The 18,535-nt window shown below is 42.1% G+C and overlaps 1 protein-coding gene across 2 annotated transcripts in view; it reads left to right on the forward strand.

Moving 5' to 3' along the window:
- Hnrnpm (heterogeneous nuclear ribonucleoprotein M) overlaps positions 1-17,932 on the forward strand; it is a 62,645-nt gene extending 44,713 nt beyond the window's left edge. For both annotated transcript variants that reach the window (XM_036171188.1, XM_036171189.1), the window contains 6 exons: positions 949-993; positions 1,438-1,515; positions 11,701-11,754; positions 13,826-14,628; positions 15,361-15,412; positions 17,510-17,932. In XM_036171188.1, the coding sequence (XP_036027081.1) occupies positions 949-993; positions 1,438-1,515; positions 11,701-11,754; positions 13,826-14,628; positions 15,361-15,412; positions 17,510-17,673 (1,196 nt within the window). In that variant the 3' untranslated portion in view covers positions 17,674-17,932. The remainder of the gene's footprint in view (positions 1-948; positions 994-1,437; positions 1,516-11,700; positions 11,755-13,825; positions 14,629-15,360; positions 15,413-17,509) is intronic.
- The last annotated feature ends 603 nt before the right edge of the window (positions 17,933-18,535 follow it).

Here is an 18,535-nt window from a genome sequence, read left to right on the forward strand (position 1 = left end):
TTTTTAAGCTATTGTGCCTCTTCATCTTAGTCTCATGATAAATTTTGAACAGAGATTGGCCATTCATTAAAAGGAGGCAAGGTAGAGGAGTTGGTCTCACCCAAGGTCACACTGAATAACAATGCAGGCTGTTGACTGCAGGACCACAGCTCTGCCATTGGCACCCTAAGTCTGTCAAAAAGACCATTTTGTACCTGAAATTGACATGACTTGTTCTAGAGTTGTGGGCATTAATAGAATAAAAGGAATTTGAAAAGCTTTTGTGCATGTCAAAACTCCTAGGTCACAAGGAAAAATGGACAGTGTCTTTGTTCAGGAAGACAGAAAACCTAATGAGTTGAAAGCTTAGCTGTGTTCATTTTTAAGTTTGTAATGTATTTCTGTGCTATTAAGGCATATTTTATTCTTTTGAATCTAGACTTGGGCCTTTCATAGAATCTTTTGACATGGTGATAGGGATGCTCCTCTGCCTCACCACTGTCAGTTTTTCATATCCCTGTGCTCATGGTTCTACCATTCTTAGCACATTCTTTCTGATTGGAAATGTGGAAGGGAGCTTTTGTATTTTAGAAACTACTTTATTATTATTTAAAATTTGTTTTTAATAGGTATTTTATTGAACATCTGTTTCTGTCCAATAACATTAATATTTACATACTTTGTGTCTGACCATTATTTTATATTTAATGGTGTCTGGCTTGTTAACTTAATAAGATTACATAGGCTCTAATTTTAAGCCACATTTAAACTTGGTCTGTTTAAATTTTTGCTTGAAATATGATCTTTTGACAGTTGAAATGGTGTTCACCCCACCTTTGATGAAATATAATAACATTAGAGAGCTGCTTTGTATTCATTATTCATTTATTGGTTTGGAATTTTGTGCTTTTAAAGTTTAAACACTAATGTTTTGACATCAATTGTGTTTGCATTGACTTTCTTTGAAAGGAATGGGAATGGAAAGCATAGGATTTGGAATCAATAAAATTGGAGGTAAGATTTAACGTGAAGTACATATGTAATCATTTTTAAGTGTTTTCCTCTCATTTTTCTGTCTTCGAAGCCCTGCATGTCATTTCTCCCCTTGTGGAATTTTGAGTCTAGGATTTACTTGTTTTATTTGTCCATCATCATTCCAGTGAGTGTTGGCTTTGATTTGCTTTCTCATTAGCTAGCTCTGTGGCCTTGGGCATATGGTTCCATTTTTTTGGACTCTGTTTTTTGGGGTTTTTTTGTTTGTTTGTTTTTCCCTTATTCACTGAGGGAGTTGGATCAAGCCCGCTTTTAAAAAGGAACCAACTTTTTTTTCCTTGTCCAAAAGCCATAAAGCTTAGTAAGTTCTTGACATAAATACCAAAAATGAAACATGTAAAAACATTTTTCCTTGCCTGATGAATACGCTTGTTGGATGACATTAAAATAAATAACTTTTTACAGGCATGGAAGGACCCTTTGGTGGTGGTATGGAAAACATGGGGCGATTTGGATCTGGGATGAACATGGGCCGAATAAATGGTAAGAATAGCATTTCCTCCTCCAGCTTGTGTCTTGTCTATCCCTTATAGCTAAGGGTTTCTTGCTGTCCTTTAGACTGTAAATCTGCTGTGCATGATGTTTTGCTTATGTTTTTTTCCACTTAATCACATGCTTTTTAAACTGCTAAAGATGGTAGGTAGACTTAGCTAGACCTGGTTCCCTTGAATGTAGCCAACGTATCGGATGCCCTCAGTAATTGAGTAATAAGATTTTCAATTTCCTTACTGCCTACAGCACTCAAACACACATAGGATAAGTGCTTATGCTTTGTTCACTCAAAAATGTTTTTCAGGGACTGGAGAGGTAGCTCAGCTGTTAAGAGTACACACAACTCTTGCAGTGGACCCAGGTTCAATTCCCAGGACCCACGTGATGATTACACAACTGTCTTTAATTCCAGTTCCAGGGAATCTGACCCTTTCTGTTGAGCTCTATAGGTTCTGAGTGTTGGTATGCATGCAAACACACAAATAATAGCAATAATTTTAAAAGATTTGTTTATTTTATGTATATGAGTGCTCTATCTGCATGTAGGACTTTATGCCAGAGAGGGCACCAGATCTCATTACAGATGATTGTGAGCCACCATGTGGTTGCTGGGAATTAAACTCAGGACCTCTGGAAGAGTAGCCAGTGTTCTTAACCACTGAGCTGTTTCTCCAGTTCCTGATGATAATTTTTTAAAGAATGCTTTCCAAAACACCCAATTCATGGAATGTTTGATTGATTCTTTCTTGATCTGTTTTGCTGATGACTTCCAAGTTGTGGGTAGAATCATTTATAAAATCCAGTTGTGTAACAAATCTTAATATCCCTTACAACCTGGTAATGAAGATAACTCTAGTATTACAATATTAGTGTGTTGACATTACCTTGCTAGCCTTGTTTTGGTTTACTTGACTTTATGAATTCAACCACAGACCTCTCCCCAAGTTCATTCTTTCCGGGAGGGTCAAAGTATTCCCTAGACCCCATGGTCCTGAGGTTATAGAAGCAGAAGACATAGCAGGAGTGGCTAAATGCATGTTTCACCTGGCCCACAGAGGACTATCCCACCCTGTAACTGCTAGTATACTCTTAAAATTTCTCTGGACATGACAAACTTCTTCCAGTCAGTGAACAATTCAGTCACACTTGATTGCTTTTGTTGTTGGGGAGAATTTAATCTCTTGATGACACTAATTACAAAGGAGTGGCACCTAGCTTCAGCTCATTTGGAGACATCCTGAGACACAGCTTTGACCTGCTCTTGGAGGTTGTTGTTTGCTCAGTTGATAAGGCCATGGCTTTCTAAGTACAGAAGAGGTCAGAAACGTCGGGTTACTTTAGAGCATCAAGCCCACAGTGCTGACCATGTCAACTTGCTAGCCTTGTTTTACTTGGCCTTATGAATACAGTGCTGACCTATTGCTGAATCATAATGCAGAACTGGCCTATCTTTGGTAGAATCTTTGTTGTTCTTTCCAATCAGTGAGATTTTGAGTCGCCCAAGAATTTCTTGATGAAGTCAGATTAGTTGCAACAAGACCTCAGATAACTACACATTATGCAATTTGGCTCGAACAGTGTAGGAATGGATCTTTGGCTCTGCTTGTATTCATTAACAAGATCTCATTATTTGAGAAGACAGAGCTTGTCCAGAATGCATTAGGCCAATTTTTTGAGTGTCATGGAGCCACAAGGTATCCAGTGATAAATCTCACCACAGGTATTTCTAAATCTTGCAACAGCATATTGGGCAACGTGATTCATTCTATTATACTCAAAGATTTAAAGCATCTGACTTAATTGCTAAAGCAACTACTATAACATGTCTGATTTAGATGGCTTCAGCACATAAACTAAGATGTGAGCTATCAAAAGGTCGTAGTGCCAATGTAATGGTCCAAAAACAACCAACATCCTTCCCACACTTATAAATTAACCAACACATATGTTTTAAAAGCAAAGAAAAACCAGTGTTGCTATGTTCAGTCCTTAAGAATCACATGAGTAGGTATTGTTTATCCTCATTTTGTCAGAAACTGGGGCACAGAGAGTAATTATGTGGCCAGTAGTAAATAGTGATGCTATGATGTGAATTCAGCCTGTCTCTAGCCTCTTCCTCATGCCTCCATCCTGCCTTTTAGAATTGCCTCCAGCACAGTAGCAGTCTCTGTGCTGAGCAACTGGATGTCTTTGCTTTGGAAAATAAATCTTCTCTATGCCAGTGGAAGTTTGACTTCTACTTGCTGGAGAGCTGCTGCTACTATTCATAAAGCTTTCCTGGAATGAGAGTCATTAAGTATTTATGCTGACATGTTTCTTTGCTGGTCTGTAACATGTCCAAGTAGTATGAGGCAGACTAGCACCTTCTAGGGTGTTTTTGAGGAGCATACTGCCCCACTCCCAGGACACACAGAGTTATATGTGGCTTTTGATACCTTTTCTCTGGTCCCTAATATAGATAGATGGTGGTGAAGAGATGTAGGAAGGCTACACTACCTCAGTGATGCAGGGACAGAGGCTTATGTTTTCAGTGTGCTTTTAGGCATATCTGCTGCACCTATGCTCTTGAGTGTTTAATAAAAAGTGAAAGAGAATTCTGGCTTGATAAAATGTTGGCTCAGATAACATCATTAAGAAGAAAATATGATTGTTGCTCTAACTGGAGTATGGTATATCTTTGGAGTAGATGAAAATGGATGGGATGGGGTGGGCTTCAAAGCCCTGTTGAGATGGTAATAAAGCCATTGGTAAACTAGGAGGTGTAGTCCAGCAGTTAAGATTCATGGTGCTGGGGAAATGCAATCTGTGTTCTTAGATGTTCTTAGATGCAGATATTTGGTGTCTCTCCCTCTGTTCTTCAACGAAGAACAGAGGCTTCCACAGACTGCATCTAGGTTCTGAGATTTAGACAAACCAAACTCTGGAGCCCTTGAGTTTTAAGTAAAATGTAATCAATCTGTATAGATAAAGTCGTGATAATGTTTGTGAGATAACAGAACAACATTTCATAATAAATTTTCTTTTTTTATAAGTAAAATTGGGACTCTAAGACCCTGTTGTTAATACATGGGATGAAAGGTCTTAAGTTATGTATTAAGGCCTGCATGAGACTTGACTCCTGCCTTCCATCTTCAGACACAAATTGAACACATTTAAAAAATGAAAAAGACTGACTTATAAGCTTCACCTGGGTTGGTTCAAGCTTTAGTTCCACCTTTGCCCAGAGTCTTTATTAAATGCTAACAGGTTGGCAAGATGGCTTAGCAAGTAAAGGCATTTGCTACTGAGCCTAATGAATTGAGTTCTGTTCTCAGAGTCCACATGGTTAAAAAAGAAAACTGACTTCCACAAGTTGTCCTATGGTAACTTGCTCATGCACTCACACACAAACAGCCTAAATAAGTGTTTACTTCCTTGAAAGGATAAGGCTGTGAAGCTGCATGCAAGTAAACTTACACACTAAAAGGCACCTGCCACACAGCACCAATTTGCCTGATGTTCCCAAGGAGTAAAATAATAGTGTTTTATTCCCCCTCTTGCTGGGCTTAGAACCCAATGCCTCTTGATAATTTGAATCTTGCATGAGAGAGATGGACGTATGTTATAGGAAGAAAGTAGGCAGTCATACAGAGCTTTTTTTTTTTTTTTTTAAGTTTATGAATATGTGTGAGTGTCTGTGTATGTATGTGCATCATGTCTGTGCCTGGTGCCTTTGGAGGTCAGTAGAGGGTGTTGGGTCCACTTGAACTGGAACAGACAGTTGTGAGTCTATGTTGCTAGGAACCGAACCCAGCTTAACCACTGAGCCATCTCTTCAGGCTCGTGAAAGAATGTCTCAGGCAGATATCCACTATGGTTGACCTTTTCCCTCACAAAACTTGAGCATGTTTTAAGATATTGTAAAGGGTGACAAATAGTTCTCACCAGTATTCATAGTGCTGTAAAGGACAAATGGGTGGAATTTTGTACCCAGACACATTTCTCCACTCAATTTGGGCAGACTTTGCTTTGTGCTTGCCAGGCATGTGACCATGGCAAAGTTTACTAAGGGATTTGAACCTCAATTTCTTTTTTAAGAGAGAGCAGGGCTGGAGAGATGGCTCAGAGGTTAAGAGCACTGACTATTCTTCCAGAGGTCCTGAGTTCAATTCCCAGCAACCACATGGTAGCTCACAACCATCTGTAATGAGATCTGGCGCCCTCTTCCGCATACATAATAAATAAACAAATCTGTTTTTTTGTTTTTCAAGACAGGGTTTCTCTGTGTAGCTTTGGAGCCTATCTTGGAACTCACTCTGTAGATCAGAAGTTAACAACTTTTTCTTCCAAATATTGAACGAGTAAATTTCTAATTAATGCTTTGTAGTTTCTGCATCAACCTTACAAAAAAGTAGTCACAAATTGATTTTTTGGTTTTTCGAGACAGGGTTTCTCTGTGTAGCTTTGTGCCTTTCCTGGAACTCGCTTTGTATCCCAGGCTGGCTTCGAACTCACAGAGATCCGCCCAAGTGCTGGGATTAAAGGTGTGCGCCAGCCACCACCGCCGCCAAGCTAAATAAATCAATCTTTAAAAGAGAGAGAGAGAGCGAGAGAGCAGTGGTTGTATTTGGTGAGATAACAGCTTTGGGTCAGATGTCTGTTAGTGCCTAGTAGATGGTACCTTTTGCTTTATGTGAGAGATTTCTCTGTAGCTTGCCTTTGGCTCGGTAGTGTGATGATGAGTGCACTGTGTACCTGTGTCAGAAGTTGTAAATTAGTCCTCAGACTAAGGTAGGTCATTTGTATGTAGTGCCTCCCCTCTTCTTTTAAGAAATAAAGGGTGAACGGCAGTTTCTTATAGAAGAGCTTTAGTCATTAACTTTTGGTAGCTTGTTTGCCTGTAGCTTGTTTTAATGTTTAAAGCATATGGTGTTCCTAGGAAGGTCTAGGTCAATATTTTTTTCCACAGAGATGGAGCATGGCATATGTAGAGGATTTGAAGGAGAATTTGCCAGAAATGAGACAGTTTGGAGCTTTGGAGAGCCCCTTAATAGGGGAATGGGAAAGAAGGTCCCATGGGCTCCATGTAGGTAGGCAGGGTCTACTTTTAGGCATACAAGTAGGTTGTGGAGGCTCAGCTCATCCCAATACCATGGATTCTTTTCCCAGGCAAACTCTGGCAATTTTTGCATCTAGTTGATATTAGCTGTGTTCTTAAAATGTTTAAAGACCCAAGGAAGATTGTCTTCAAATACATCATTCAGCTAAACATCCCAACTCTACAGGTTGTCTTTAGGCTTCTTATAGACAATGTCTTTTTGGATATTCAGGAATTACCAAAACCTTTTCCCAGTATTTGGTGACTGTTATTGGGTGGAAACTTCCTATTTCTTCAAGGCATGATTACGAGCAAATTGTTTTCTTTTTAGTTTTAGTTTAGGTATTTACCTGCATGTATGTCCTATGTACCACTTAGATTCCCGGTGCCCGAGGAGGCCAGAAGGGGGTGTCAGATCTCTGGGAACCGGAGTTACAGAGTGTGAGATGCCTTGAAGATGCTGGGAGTTGAACCCATGGTCCTCTGGAAAAACAGCCAGTGATTTATTTTTTTTAATTAAGAAAATTTTTTATTCATTTTACATACCAATCACAGATTCCCCCTCTTCCCTCCTCCTGCCCCTCCAGCCTCCCTCTCCCAAACCCCCCCCCCCCCCATTCCCTACAAGAAGGTAAGGCCTCCCATGGGGAGATTCATTTAGTAGAGGCAGGTACAAGCCTCTCCTCCTGCCTCAAGGCTGTTCAAGGTGTCCCATCATAGGTAGTGGGCTCCAAAAAGCCTGCTCATGCACCAGGGATGGATTCTGATCCTACTGCCAGAGGGCCCCTTAGGCAGATCAAAGCTACACAACTGTCTCACTATGCAGAGCGCCTAGTCCAGTCCCCAGCCAGTGATCTTAACCACTGAGCCATCTCTTCATCCCATAAGTAATTTTCTTAAATTTAACCTAACTTGGTTGCTAGTGAAGATGCACTTATTAACTTTGACTTTATATATGTGAATCTACATGGGTGTTGGGGACTATAGAGAGCAGAAGAAAGAGACTTTAAGGAAGGCCAGTACATGTGATATATGACAGTGAAGGGGTTCTAGCATCCTAGGGAGGAAGAGCTGAGGGAAAGGTCAAGCAAAATGTAGGAGGTACAAAAATGGCATAAGGAAATCCCTCCTTGGTTTGTTAAAAAAAAAAAAAAAAAAAGAATAAAATTAGTAATAATAAAGACATTCATGTTTAGAAAAGGAGGAACAGTTTTACTTTTTCTGAACTTAGTTGCTCTATCTGACTTTATATCAGATTCTTCAAGCTTTAAAATTTGGAGGAGTGAATTCACACCTCTATCTGACTAGGATAATTGCATTTCCTATTGCCACAACTAGATGTGTTTCTGTGTCTAGAATAGTCCTGTATTAAAAGATATATTTTAAAACACTGTCTTCGTGTCATGTCTGTAGTCAAAAGAAAATGTTATGCTCGGAACCTTACATCATTGCCATTCTGTGACACACACACACACACACACACACACACACACACACACACACCCCCTCACCTATGTGACAAGGGTGTCAGCCTTTCCTGTCCTGAAATGGTCTATGAGGTTACTTCACATGGCAACAGGAAGTTTGTCCTGTCCTGACCTAGATGGAAACATTACCTGCAGGCCTTGCTGCCCTTGCTACTGTGGTACCTTTTTTCTGGTTAATACTATTTAGTTCTTGAATCCCTGTTAGTGCTTGTGATCAAACACAAGGGAGTAGAACAGTCTATACCAGATAAATACTTAAGTTGGATTTTCAGAGTAATGACCTTGCTTGGTTTGGGATTCATTTGGGGAGGGGGGGGGTTGGTTTTTGGTTTGTTGTTTGTTTTATCTCTTTCATCTCCTGCACAGAATCCCTTCTCATAGCATGGCAGTAAGTAGATCTTTGCACTTCTTTGTGCAAACAGCTGTACTCAGTGCTTCAAAAAATGGGCCTGTGGCCTAGGATACACTTGAATAGATGATAGCTATAAATGGCCAGAAGACTAGTTTAATGAGGAAGTGAGTGATGAGAATATTGTTTCCAGACCTTTGGCACCTATATCGTCAGCACATGGAGTATGCTAAGACCTAGAAAGGATTGTTGTAGACAGCCAGTAGATAAGCTGTGCTCATAGCAGCAATGTAGGGAGACAGGGCAAAGGAACAATTGAAGCTGGAGCTCATATCTGGAGGCCCAGAGATTTGGCACAGGCAGCTGGTGTGGCAGCAGACAGGGCACTTAGGTACAGTGGTTTTGAAGAGAAAAGGCATAGGGAACAGAGTCAGTAGGGCACCTGCTTAGGGAGGTCTGTGAATGTTTGTAGAAAGAATTTGGCTGTTTCAACTTTATAAATACGTGGTTTAGTGATATAAAGCTGTCATAGGGCATAGATTGATATATTAGGGTCTTGGGTGTCGTGTAAGAATGAACTGGATACTTGCCAGCAGATGGGAACCACCTTATCTCTCCCTGTACTTTCCAAGGTGTTTGGAACACAAGAAATAGCTGTGGGCTAGCCTTTCATTTATGGTTATAAGGATAATAGTACAAGATATGCTTTGAGGCTAATATACTTGGGGACCAATATAAGTTGGTTTTTGGTTTTGTTTTGTTTTTTTTTCCTTTTCAGAGACTTTCTTTTATTATATAACATACAGGTTAAACTTGCCTACTTGAAAAATACAGAAAGGGTAATAAAATAGATATTTTTCTCCTTATCTATTTTTATGGGCAATGCTTTATCAAATTAAAATGGTTATTTTGCAAAATAATAAATAGAACACAGCTGTGGAATGCAAGGACCTACCCAAAAGACCCAGGAACATTTCAGCTTTATAAATACTTAGCCTTTTGGCAATATTTTAGTTTGTAAAACAATTTTCTTTAAATTTTTTTCAAGGCAGGGTTTCTCTGTGTAGCCCCGACTATCTTGGAACTTGTTCTGTAGACCAGGTTGGCCTTGAATTACAGAGATCTATTTGCCTTCTGAGTGGGACCAAAGGCATGTGCCACCACTGCCCAGCCACATACCAGTTTCTAAGTCTACAAATCTCTGCTATTTAAACAAAAACTGTCAATCAACTTGGTCCATCAGTTCTTGTCTCACTTTAATGGAGCCGTAATAGTCATTACTATTGTGGCCAGTTCTATATCAGTAGCTCCATAAAAAGGAGAAAGACCTCATTCTTGCAATTAAGTCTGACCATTTTCCTAGATTTCGTTATGACCTGGTGACCTCAGTGAGCAAAACTTGAGTGATGAGATATTCCTGTTGTAGGCATTCTTAGTAAGATCCAGTATTTTGCTGCGAACCCCAGACATGTCCTGAAATGAGTCTCAAGTAATCCATGTAACAAGGTTTGAGTATTTCCAGATGAATACCCTCAGTAAAGATCTTCCATTTCCCGTGTATTCATTGCCCATGAAGTAGTGTTGGTTTCCAGTTGCAATGGGAGAAACCATGTCTAACAACACTACTTAAATATCCAGTGCAATATAGATTGTTCATCATAAAGGCTTGTAACAATCTCCATCTGGGAGAGACAAGAGTTTCTAGAACACAGAGAAGCCATGGAAGGATCTTGACTTCAGTTTTGAAGGCCATGTTCTTGTTTTTTGGCTATGATGCTGACACAGAAACACCAAGCTTTCTTGGGGATGCTTTTCTGCTTTTTCTAGTAAGCAAACCTCTGCTTCATTCTTGCTGTTTGACCACAGATGACTAGTGTGCAATGCCCTTGAATTAACACAGCATCATCACAGGCTTTCCAATACACAGACACTTCATGGTACCACACTAAGTTCACGTTTTGTTGCCAAAAGCAGTACAGGAATGTCTTCTAGGCCCTGTGGAGCTGAATCCTCAGCTCAGACATCTGAAAACTTGCTGGGTCTGTGCTGAAGTAGGCAGCCAATTTTAGGCATCCACAACCTGCATGCAGTAGGTTTTTTGTTGTTGTTGTTGTTGTTGTTGTTGTTGTTTTTTCCCATTATGTCTATAGTCATTCCACTTCTCCATCAGCAATCAGGATACATTCAAATATCTTCTCCCAGTACCTTGCAAATACTGTCTATGCTGTTGTGCATCCTACAAAGATAACCACAATGACTTCCCTAACTTCTGCTCGCTTATAAACACCACACAGGCATAGGTGTTCCCCAGCTAAAAGGAGATGACACAGTCTCTAGTGACAGTGGTCTTCAGGAGTGGCAGAGGTTACATGAGTGGGGTTCCTTCTAGACTGTCAAGTGCCTGGCATTTGCATATTGTCCTAAAAGATGATCACAGAAAAATGCATCTGCTTCTGTATGTCATTTCCTAAAGATTTCCCTGTCTCATTTGCAAACAGTTCTGACAGCTTCAAAGTCCTGTAATAGTTAAGTACCTATTTTCTGCTCGTAGCTGTGTTCTCACATGATAGAAGCTAAAACTTCAGATCTCTAAGGGGGATGTTAATGATAGCAGTAGTAAAATTTGAGGAGCCTTGGATGAACCATTGGCTAGCAAGCAACAATGTTTTTTCTGTGGGACAATGGAGCAGAGAGATAATTCTCCTGTGTCTTTGTCAACATCACATTCATCCTGCTTGCTCATTGGGTGCTGATTGTCCTCACTTCCTGTTCTGTACAGCTACGGCTTTATTTTGGTGGTACAGAGAAGAGTGGAGTCTGTGCAGGCTTCAGGCTCCTGGGTGGGAGACATGGAAAGACCTTGGATTCCTACCCACTGGGGAAGCCACAATACTAAGTGTTCAGAACACCTTTAGAAAACTGCTCAAGGATTGAGGGCCCTCTTCTCCTGTCTTTGAGTTTAACTCATTAATGCACACCATTCCTCTCTGCTGAATGAATTTGCAGGCACCCCTGCAAAGTGGGTCTCACTCGGAAGCTATATACAGTAGTTTTTTCCCCCATTATGTCTATAGTCATTCCACTTCTCCATCAGTAATCAGGGTACATTCAAATATCTGGGAGTCCTAGCATGTGGCTCTCTTGTTTTCTGTTAAATTATTTTGTTTTATGTATGTTTCTCAAAACACCTTCTAGAATATAGTGATCAGGTTTCTGTTACAGAGAAATTTGGCTAATTATTTTTTTCTTCCTGATTTCCTTAGAAATCCTAAGCAATGCACTGAAGAGAGGAGAGATTATTGCAAAGCAAGGAGGAGGTAGGAATCATTAAGCTTGATGTTCTGTGTTTTATTGTTGTTAATTAGAACAGGCATTTAATGGGGACTCAACGGTAGTGTGACAAACATGGGATCTGACACAGGCTACCAAGGGTGGGGCCAGTCACTGCCTTTTTGTAGCTGTGTGGCTTATGGCAAATGACTGTACCTTTGTACTGTGCAGACTGTACCTAATACTCACTTACAGTGAGGGGAGGGAATAATAGGTACCATCTCAGTGAGTTGTAAAAGAGCCAGTGCATGTAAAAACTCTCAACTGAAAAGTGCATCACCTAATACATGACAAGTGCTTATTGAAACATGCATGTGTGTTCATTAGAAAGACTCAAAGAATGAGTATCTATAGGCCCGGTGTCCATTGTTGAGTACTGCAAACATTTTGGTATATGGTCTTCCATGATGGTTTTAGGGGCTCTTAGAATTAAATGAACTGTTTTTGGGATTGTTGTTTTTGTTTTTGTTTTTGTTTTTTTAATAAGATTTAGTTGGGGTGTGTGTGTGTGTGTGTGTGTGTGTGTGTGTGTGTGTGTGTGTGTGTACACATACGTACATACGTACGTAAGCGTGCATGCACATGAGTACAGGTGCCAGTAGACACCAGATGTAGAATATCTCCTGGGAGCTGGAACTGTAGGTGCTTGTGAGCTCCGTGATGTGAATGCTGGGAACTGAATGAATTCTGAGCCAGCTCTCCAGCCGAAACTGTACTTTTTAAGCCCAATATTTTTCCCTCCAGCCTTCAGGTTTGGCCTTTGGCAGCCCACTTGCCAGGCATTTCTATGGGGGCTTTGCTAAGGTCTTTGCTGATTCTGCTACTGTTGGCATGGGGCTGCCAGCATCATTGTTATAGTATAACAGAACCTTTTTCCCTCTTGCAAATGTGTAGAAGTTACTTTCTGAGCTATTTTTGTTCTGAAGCACTAACATTCTTGAAGTTGTGCTTCTTTTTTTTGTCAACCAGTGTGCTGTATTTCAGCTACAGAATTTGGCACAGAGAGATGGATTGACTTGTGCCAGGTCACACAACTTCGGCGAGTTACATACTATTATAAAAATTGCTGATTGTTCCCTTGTTGAATTTCACCCTGAGTCAGTAATAGTCTAGCCATGGGTTAGACTGCTATGTTGAGAGTGAGCACTATGAAACTTGAGTTTTGAGCTCTGCATGGTGAAATGGTGGGTCATGTGTGACCTTGGTAATGGAGCCAGATCTTCTCTGTCCAGGGGTTGCAAGCATCATGGATGAGGGTCATTGTGCGCTGGTCACTGACCCTTTGACCTCTTCGAGAATTGACTCTTCTGTGCAGTCAGCATCTTTCTTCCAAAACCAATGAAATCAATATACCTAAGCTATCAATTTCCCTCCCAGAAGGAAGTGTTCGAAGAAATAGACAGTTTGTATGCATGTGTACACTGAGGATCTATATGGACATTTTTGTTTTCTTTATCTTCTGCTCACATGGCTGTGTAATAACTTTGTGTCCTGGAAGTGCTAAAGAAATGCAGACAGACTGGCTGCCAGCAGGGCATCTAAAGAGGGATAAATTGAGGGAGGATAAAGGTTGTAAGTAACTTTGAATTGTCTCCATGTAACTCTTACCGTTTGCCCTGAGTAATATGAAGTTTTCCCAGCTTCTTTGAGAGCATTTCTCAATGTCTGCTGATAAGGAAACTACAAAGTTTTCAGGAATTGATGTGTGACTCATAGGTTTGTTAGAGGAACCAGCATGAAGGTGAAGTTTTTTGGTTTTTGTTGGGTGGGGTTTTTTGGGTTTTGATTTTAGGATGTAGTGTTTACTCTGTGGTGTATCCCTGGCTGCCCTGGAACTCAGTTTGTAGACCAGGTTGGCCTCGAACTCACAGAGATCTAACTGCTTCTAACTCCCAAGTGCTGTCATTAAAGGCGTGAGCCACCACCACCCAGTGAAGGTGAAATTACCTAGATTTGTGTTTGAACCTGGGATGTGAAGTACCCAGACTGGCTTGCATTGATATATGAATACCTACACAAGTCCCTGACTTCCACTTGTGCTTTTTATTCCTGTTTCAGGCGGAGCTGGAGGCAGTGTCCCTGGGATCGAGAGGATGGGCCCTGGCATTGACCGCATTGGCGGTGCTGGCATGGAGCGCATGGGCGCAGGCCTAGGCCATGGCATGGATCGAGTGGGCTCTGAGATTGAGCGAATGGGCCTGGTCATGGACCGCATGGGCTCGGTTGAGCGCATGGGCTCCGGCATTGAGCGCATGGGCCCACTAGGTCTTGACCACATGGCCTCCAGTATTGAGCGAATGGGCCAGACCATGGAGCGAATTGGCTCTGGCGTGGAGCGCATGGGTGCCGGCATGGGCTTTGGCCTAGAGCGCATGGCCGCGCCCATTGACCGAGTGGGCCAAACCATTGAGCGCATGGGCTCTGGTGTAGAGCGCATGGGCCCTGCCATTGAGCGTATGGGTCTGAGCATGGATCGCATGGTGCCCACAGGCATGGGGGCCGGCCTGGAGCGCATGGGCCCCGTAATGGATCGTATGGCCACTGGCCTGGAGCGAATGGGCGCCAACAACCTGGAGCGCATGGGCCTGGAGCGCATGGGAGCCAACAGTCTGGAGCGCATGGGCCTGGAGCGAATGGGCGCCAACAGTCTGGAGCGTATGGGCCCTGCCATGGGCCCGGCATTGGGCGCTAGCATTGAGCGAATGGGCCTGGCCATGGGTGGCGCTGGAGGTGCTAGCTTTGATCGAGCCATTGAGATGGAACGGGGCAACTTTGGAGGAAGCTTCGCAGGTTCCTTTGGCGGAGCTGGAGGCCATGCACCTGGAGTAGCCAGGAAGGCCTGCCAGATATTTGTGAGAAATGTAAGTGGTTCTTCAGGAGCTCCTAATTGTTGTGAATGAGGTGGTGGGGAAATCAGTGGACTGAGCGGTGTAGACCAGAGGGAAGTCTGTTGAAGGGAGAGCTGGGTAGAATGAGGAGTACAACTTGCCCATCCCCGTAACTGGGCTGGAGGTTGAGGGTTTTCAGGAAGAAATGGTCCCAGGGCTAGGCATGGTGGCCCATTCCTTTAATTCACCACACTCTGAGATCCAGGTTAATAAGAGCAACCAAGTGAAATCCTGTCTCCAAAATACAAAGAAACAAAAATACAGTAGTCAGGCATTTGCTTGTGATGTGTGAGGCAATAGAGTAAACTGAGCTCTAATGGTCTGTTTCTGATTCCCTTGGTTTGAGGAACACTTCAGTCTTGGCACAGTGATTTAGAGACACGTGGTTGTGATTGATAGAATTACATTTCATCACTAAATTGTGGGTTGCCTACTCAGCTCTTAGGTCATCTCCATAAGCTAAAGACTTGTTTTGTTTCCTGCTTATTGTCATAAATATGTTAGCCTGCCTCTCTGTCATGAGAAGTGGAGATTTTTTTTGGAGTTGGGGGAACTAATGAGGATTAAATCTAGGTCTATACACTTACTAGGCAAATCACCCTACACACCCAGCCTAAGGAAACCTTCATATTCTTGTATCTATTGTGATGTCTGTACATTGAGATTTGGTTGCATCACAGATTAGTCTGCCTCTTTTTTCCTCAGCTCCCATTTGATTTTACATGGAAGATGCTAAAGGACAAATTCAACGAATGTGGTAAGTGTCTGTTTGAGAAAGGCTCTCTATGTGCATTCCTGTGTTGTGGCTTTTTGGTGATGCTGTTGAGTTGGAGCAGTGAAGTTTTCTTCCTAGCCTTAACCACTGACCATGGGCTCTAGAGCACCAATGGGCCTTGCCATTGTTCTGCCTCTGCAGGTACTCAGGCAAGGTGTTGGGTGTCATGCTATGTGATCATTTCTTCCTTTATGAGACAGTCTGTCTCTGTTATAACCTAAGCTGGACTTGAGTTCATGATTCTTTTGCCCCTTCCTTCCATATTCTGGAACTAAAGACAAATGCTACCACTCCTGTTAGTTTAGAGTTTCTGAGTATTGTCATTTTTATGTAAGAGTCAGCAAAGCCACCTTCCTAAAGTCACAGATTTGTAAGAGGCAAAAACAAGTAATTCCAAGACAAGTTCCTTTCCCCCATGAAGCCTATAGCCAGTTTGATTCCCCAGAGCACTTATGCTCAGCAGTTACAGGTCTGGGCACACAGTATGGGATGAAAGTTTCTGTGGATTCATAGGCACACTAGGCAAACTTTCTGGAAAGCTTCCTTGATGACCAAGATGCAGTCTTCCCCTACTACCATTGCACCTTCTCAGCTAAACCAAGATCTAGGTGCTGCTCGATCATTCAGAAATGGCTCACATTTCAGTGTTCTTGATGGTTTGGGTGGGAGGGGGGGTAAGCTATAGAGTCAAAGCCCACCTTCTTGCCTGGTTCTTTGATTCTCTCCACTGCAAATTTCACATCAGTCATTATTGTAACTAGATATTATAAAAACTCAGGTTGGAATGTGCCACTTATCCCACCTCTGAGAATATGCAAATTCAAAAGCTTCTGAAAACTTGGTTCCATCTCCCTATTACCCTTGAACCCATGACATTCACTGCTTTCTTGCCAGAAGATGACCTTCCCTTTTCCCTTCTCTTTTTTCCTTCCTTTTCTTTTTTCTTTTTGAGACAGGATCCAACTAGCCCAAGTTGGCTGCAAAATCATTGTGTAGCCAAAGATGATCTTGAACTCTTAGATTTATTCATTTTAATTTTTTTTTGAGATTGGGATCCTAGAAATCAGACTGGACCTTAAACTCACTATTATGTAGCCAAAAACAACCTTGAACTTTTAGTCCTGCTTCTAACTCCTGAACGCTGGGATTACAGGGGTGTGCCACCATGCCTGGTTTATATAAGTGCTGGGGCTCAAACCCAGGGTTTTGTGCATGCTAGGCAAGCAGTATATCCATTGAGCCTCATCCTCAGTGACTTTACACTCTTGATTCTCCTACCTCCACCTCCCAAGGGCTGGGATTACAGGTGAGCCACCTTTCCATTCTCTTTTTTGTCTTCCTTCCTTTAGTTCTGTCTTGTCATTCTTTTGATGCTGGGTCTTGTCATGTAGCTCCAGTCTGTCCTAGAACTCAAAATCTTGCTTTATCCTCCCAAGTGCTGGATTGCAGATGTGTACCATTGTGTCCTTCTCTATCATGAGAAGCCACTGGAGTATCATCTCTCCCCAAGCCATTAGTAGCACAAGAATTAAGGGCCTAACAGTACTAATGTGTCTTTGGCGCCTACTCTATTATAGACCCACTTATTTTGTACTTGACACATACCTGGGTACTTAATAACCTGGGTGCTTATAGGTCTATGAATGGATATGTGTAAGCTACTACCTGGCTTACATTGGGGCAGTATAGAGTGTCATATTGGCAGTGGCCCTTGTGACTAGATGGTGGTATTCAACAATCAAGCCTCTAGAATTCAAATCTAAAGTTGGCTCCACATAGTCACCTCTTGGTGTAACTTGCTGAAGCATAAAGGCAAACATTTGAAGCTGGTTGGCAGGTTCTTCACAGCTGGTTAGGCTGTTGTCCTGCTTGGAGAACAATGGCAATATAGTGGAGGGGGCTGTAGTTGCTGGCGCCATTAGTGGTGTTCTGAGCATTCGCTTCATGCGCAAGAGCCTCTCTCCTTTTTGACTCTGTCACCGAAATCCAACAGGTGATCTGGACTGAATGGAGCCCAGACTGAGGCTGAGCTCTGGGTTTGCCTGATGCGTGTGGTCTCTTCTTCCCTCCCTGTGCCAGGCCATGTGCTGTACGCCGACATCAAGATGGAGAACGGAAAATCCAAGGGGTGCGGTGTGGTTAAGTTTGAGTCTCCAGAGGTGGCTGAGAGAGCCTGCCGGATGATGAATGGCATGAAGCTGAGTGGCCGAGAGATTGATGTTCGAATCGATAGAAATGCTTAAGCAGTTGCCTTTTTTAAACATCAATACCAGACCTCTGAATTTGTATTTTTCCTTGTTAACCATTTTAATTTGTTGGCTGGATGTATAAAGATGTTTAAAAAATTCAGTTGCTTTTTGGGGTAATCTGAATTAATATTTTAATGATTGGGGTTCCATTTGACTGTTTGCATTGAGATTGCAATGTGCACAATTTTTTTTGTAGTTGTGGCATCTTGTTGACATCAAATATGACTTTGATAATAAATACCAGTTCCTGAAAGTGGTTTGCTTTTTTGTGTGTGTCTCTCCCTCTCCCTCTCCCTCTCCCTCTCCCTCTCTCTCTCTCTCTCTCTCTGTGTGTGTGTGTGTGTGTGTGTGTGTGTGTGTGTGTGTGTGTGTGTATGTGTGTGTGTGTTTTATGTTATAGAGGTGGCCATCTGAGGTCTGCAGAGCTGGAGCAGCTTGAACTTCTTCCTTGGAGCTGTGACCTCCAGGGATCTTGACTCATTGTTGCTTGTCTGTGGGCCCCAGTGTTTGGAAAGCAGACCCTGGTTATAGTAGGAACACTATAGTACAGATCTTAGAAAGTTATTCTGTGGCCTTATTCTCAGGCACTGAGTGAAGCTCACTTAATTTTGGCTTTTCTTTGTTCAAGCCCACTGAGAATATCACTGTTTGGGACACACTTAGGCAGGAGTCCCACTAGTGAAAGGTGGTCATAGACTCACTTGGCAACACATGCTTCCAGCCTACAAGGAGTTTTGGGATACAGCTACTGGTCATCTAGGGTGTGTAGGGGTGAATCCTTAGCAGCTCCTTTCCTACAGGGCAGACAACTGATTTTTCTTTCTCTTCACCTTTGGTACCTGGCATGTGCCTGTGT

This window comes from Onychomys torridus, chromosome 21, assembly GCF_903995425.1.
Source record: "Onychomys torridus chromosome 21, mOncTor1.1, whole genome shotgun sequence".
NCBI lineage: Eukaryota > Metazoa > Chordata > Mammalia > Rodentia > Cricetidae > Onychomys > Onychomys torridus.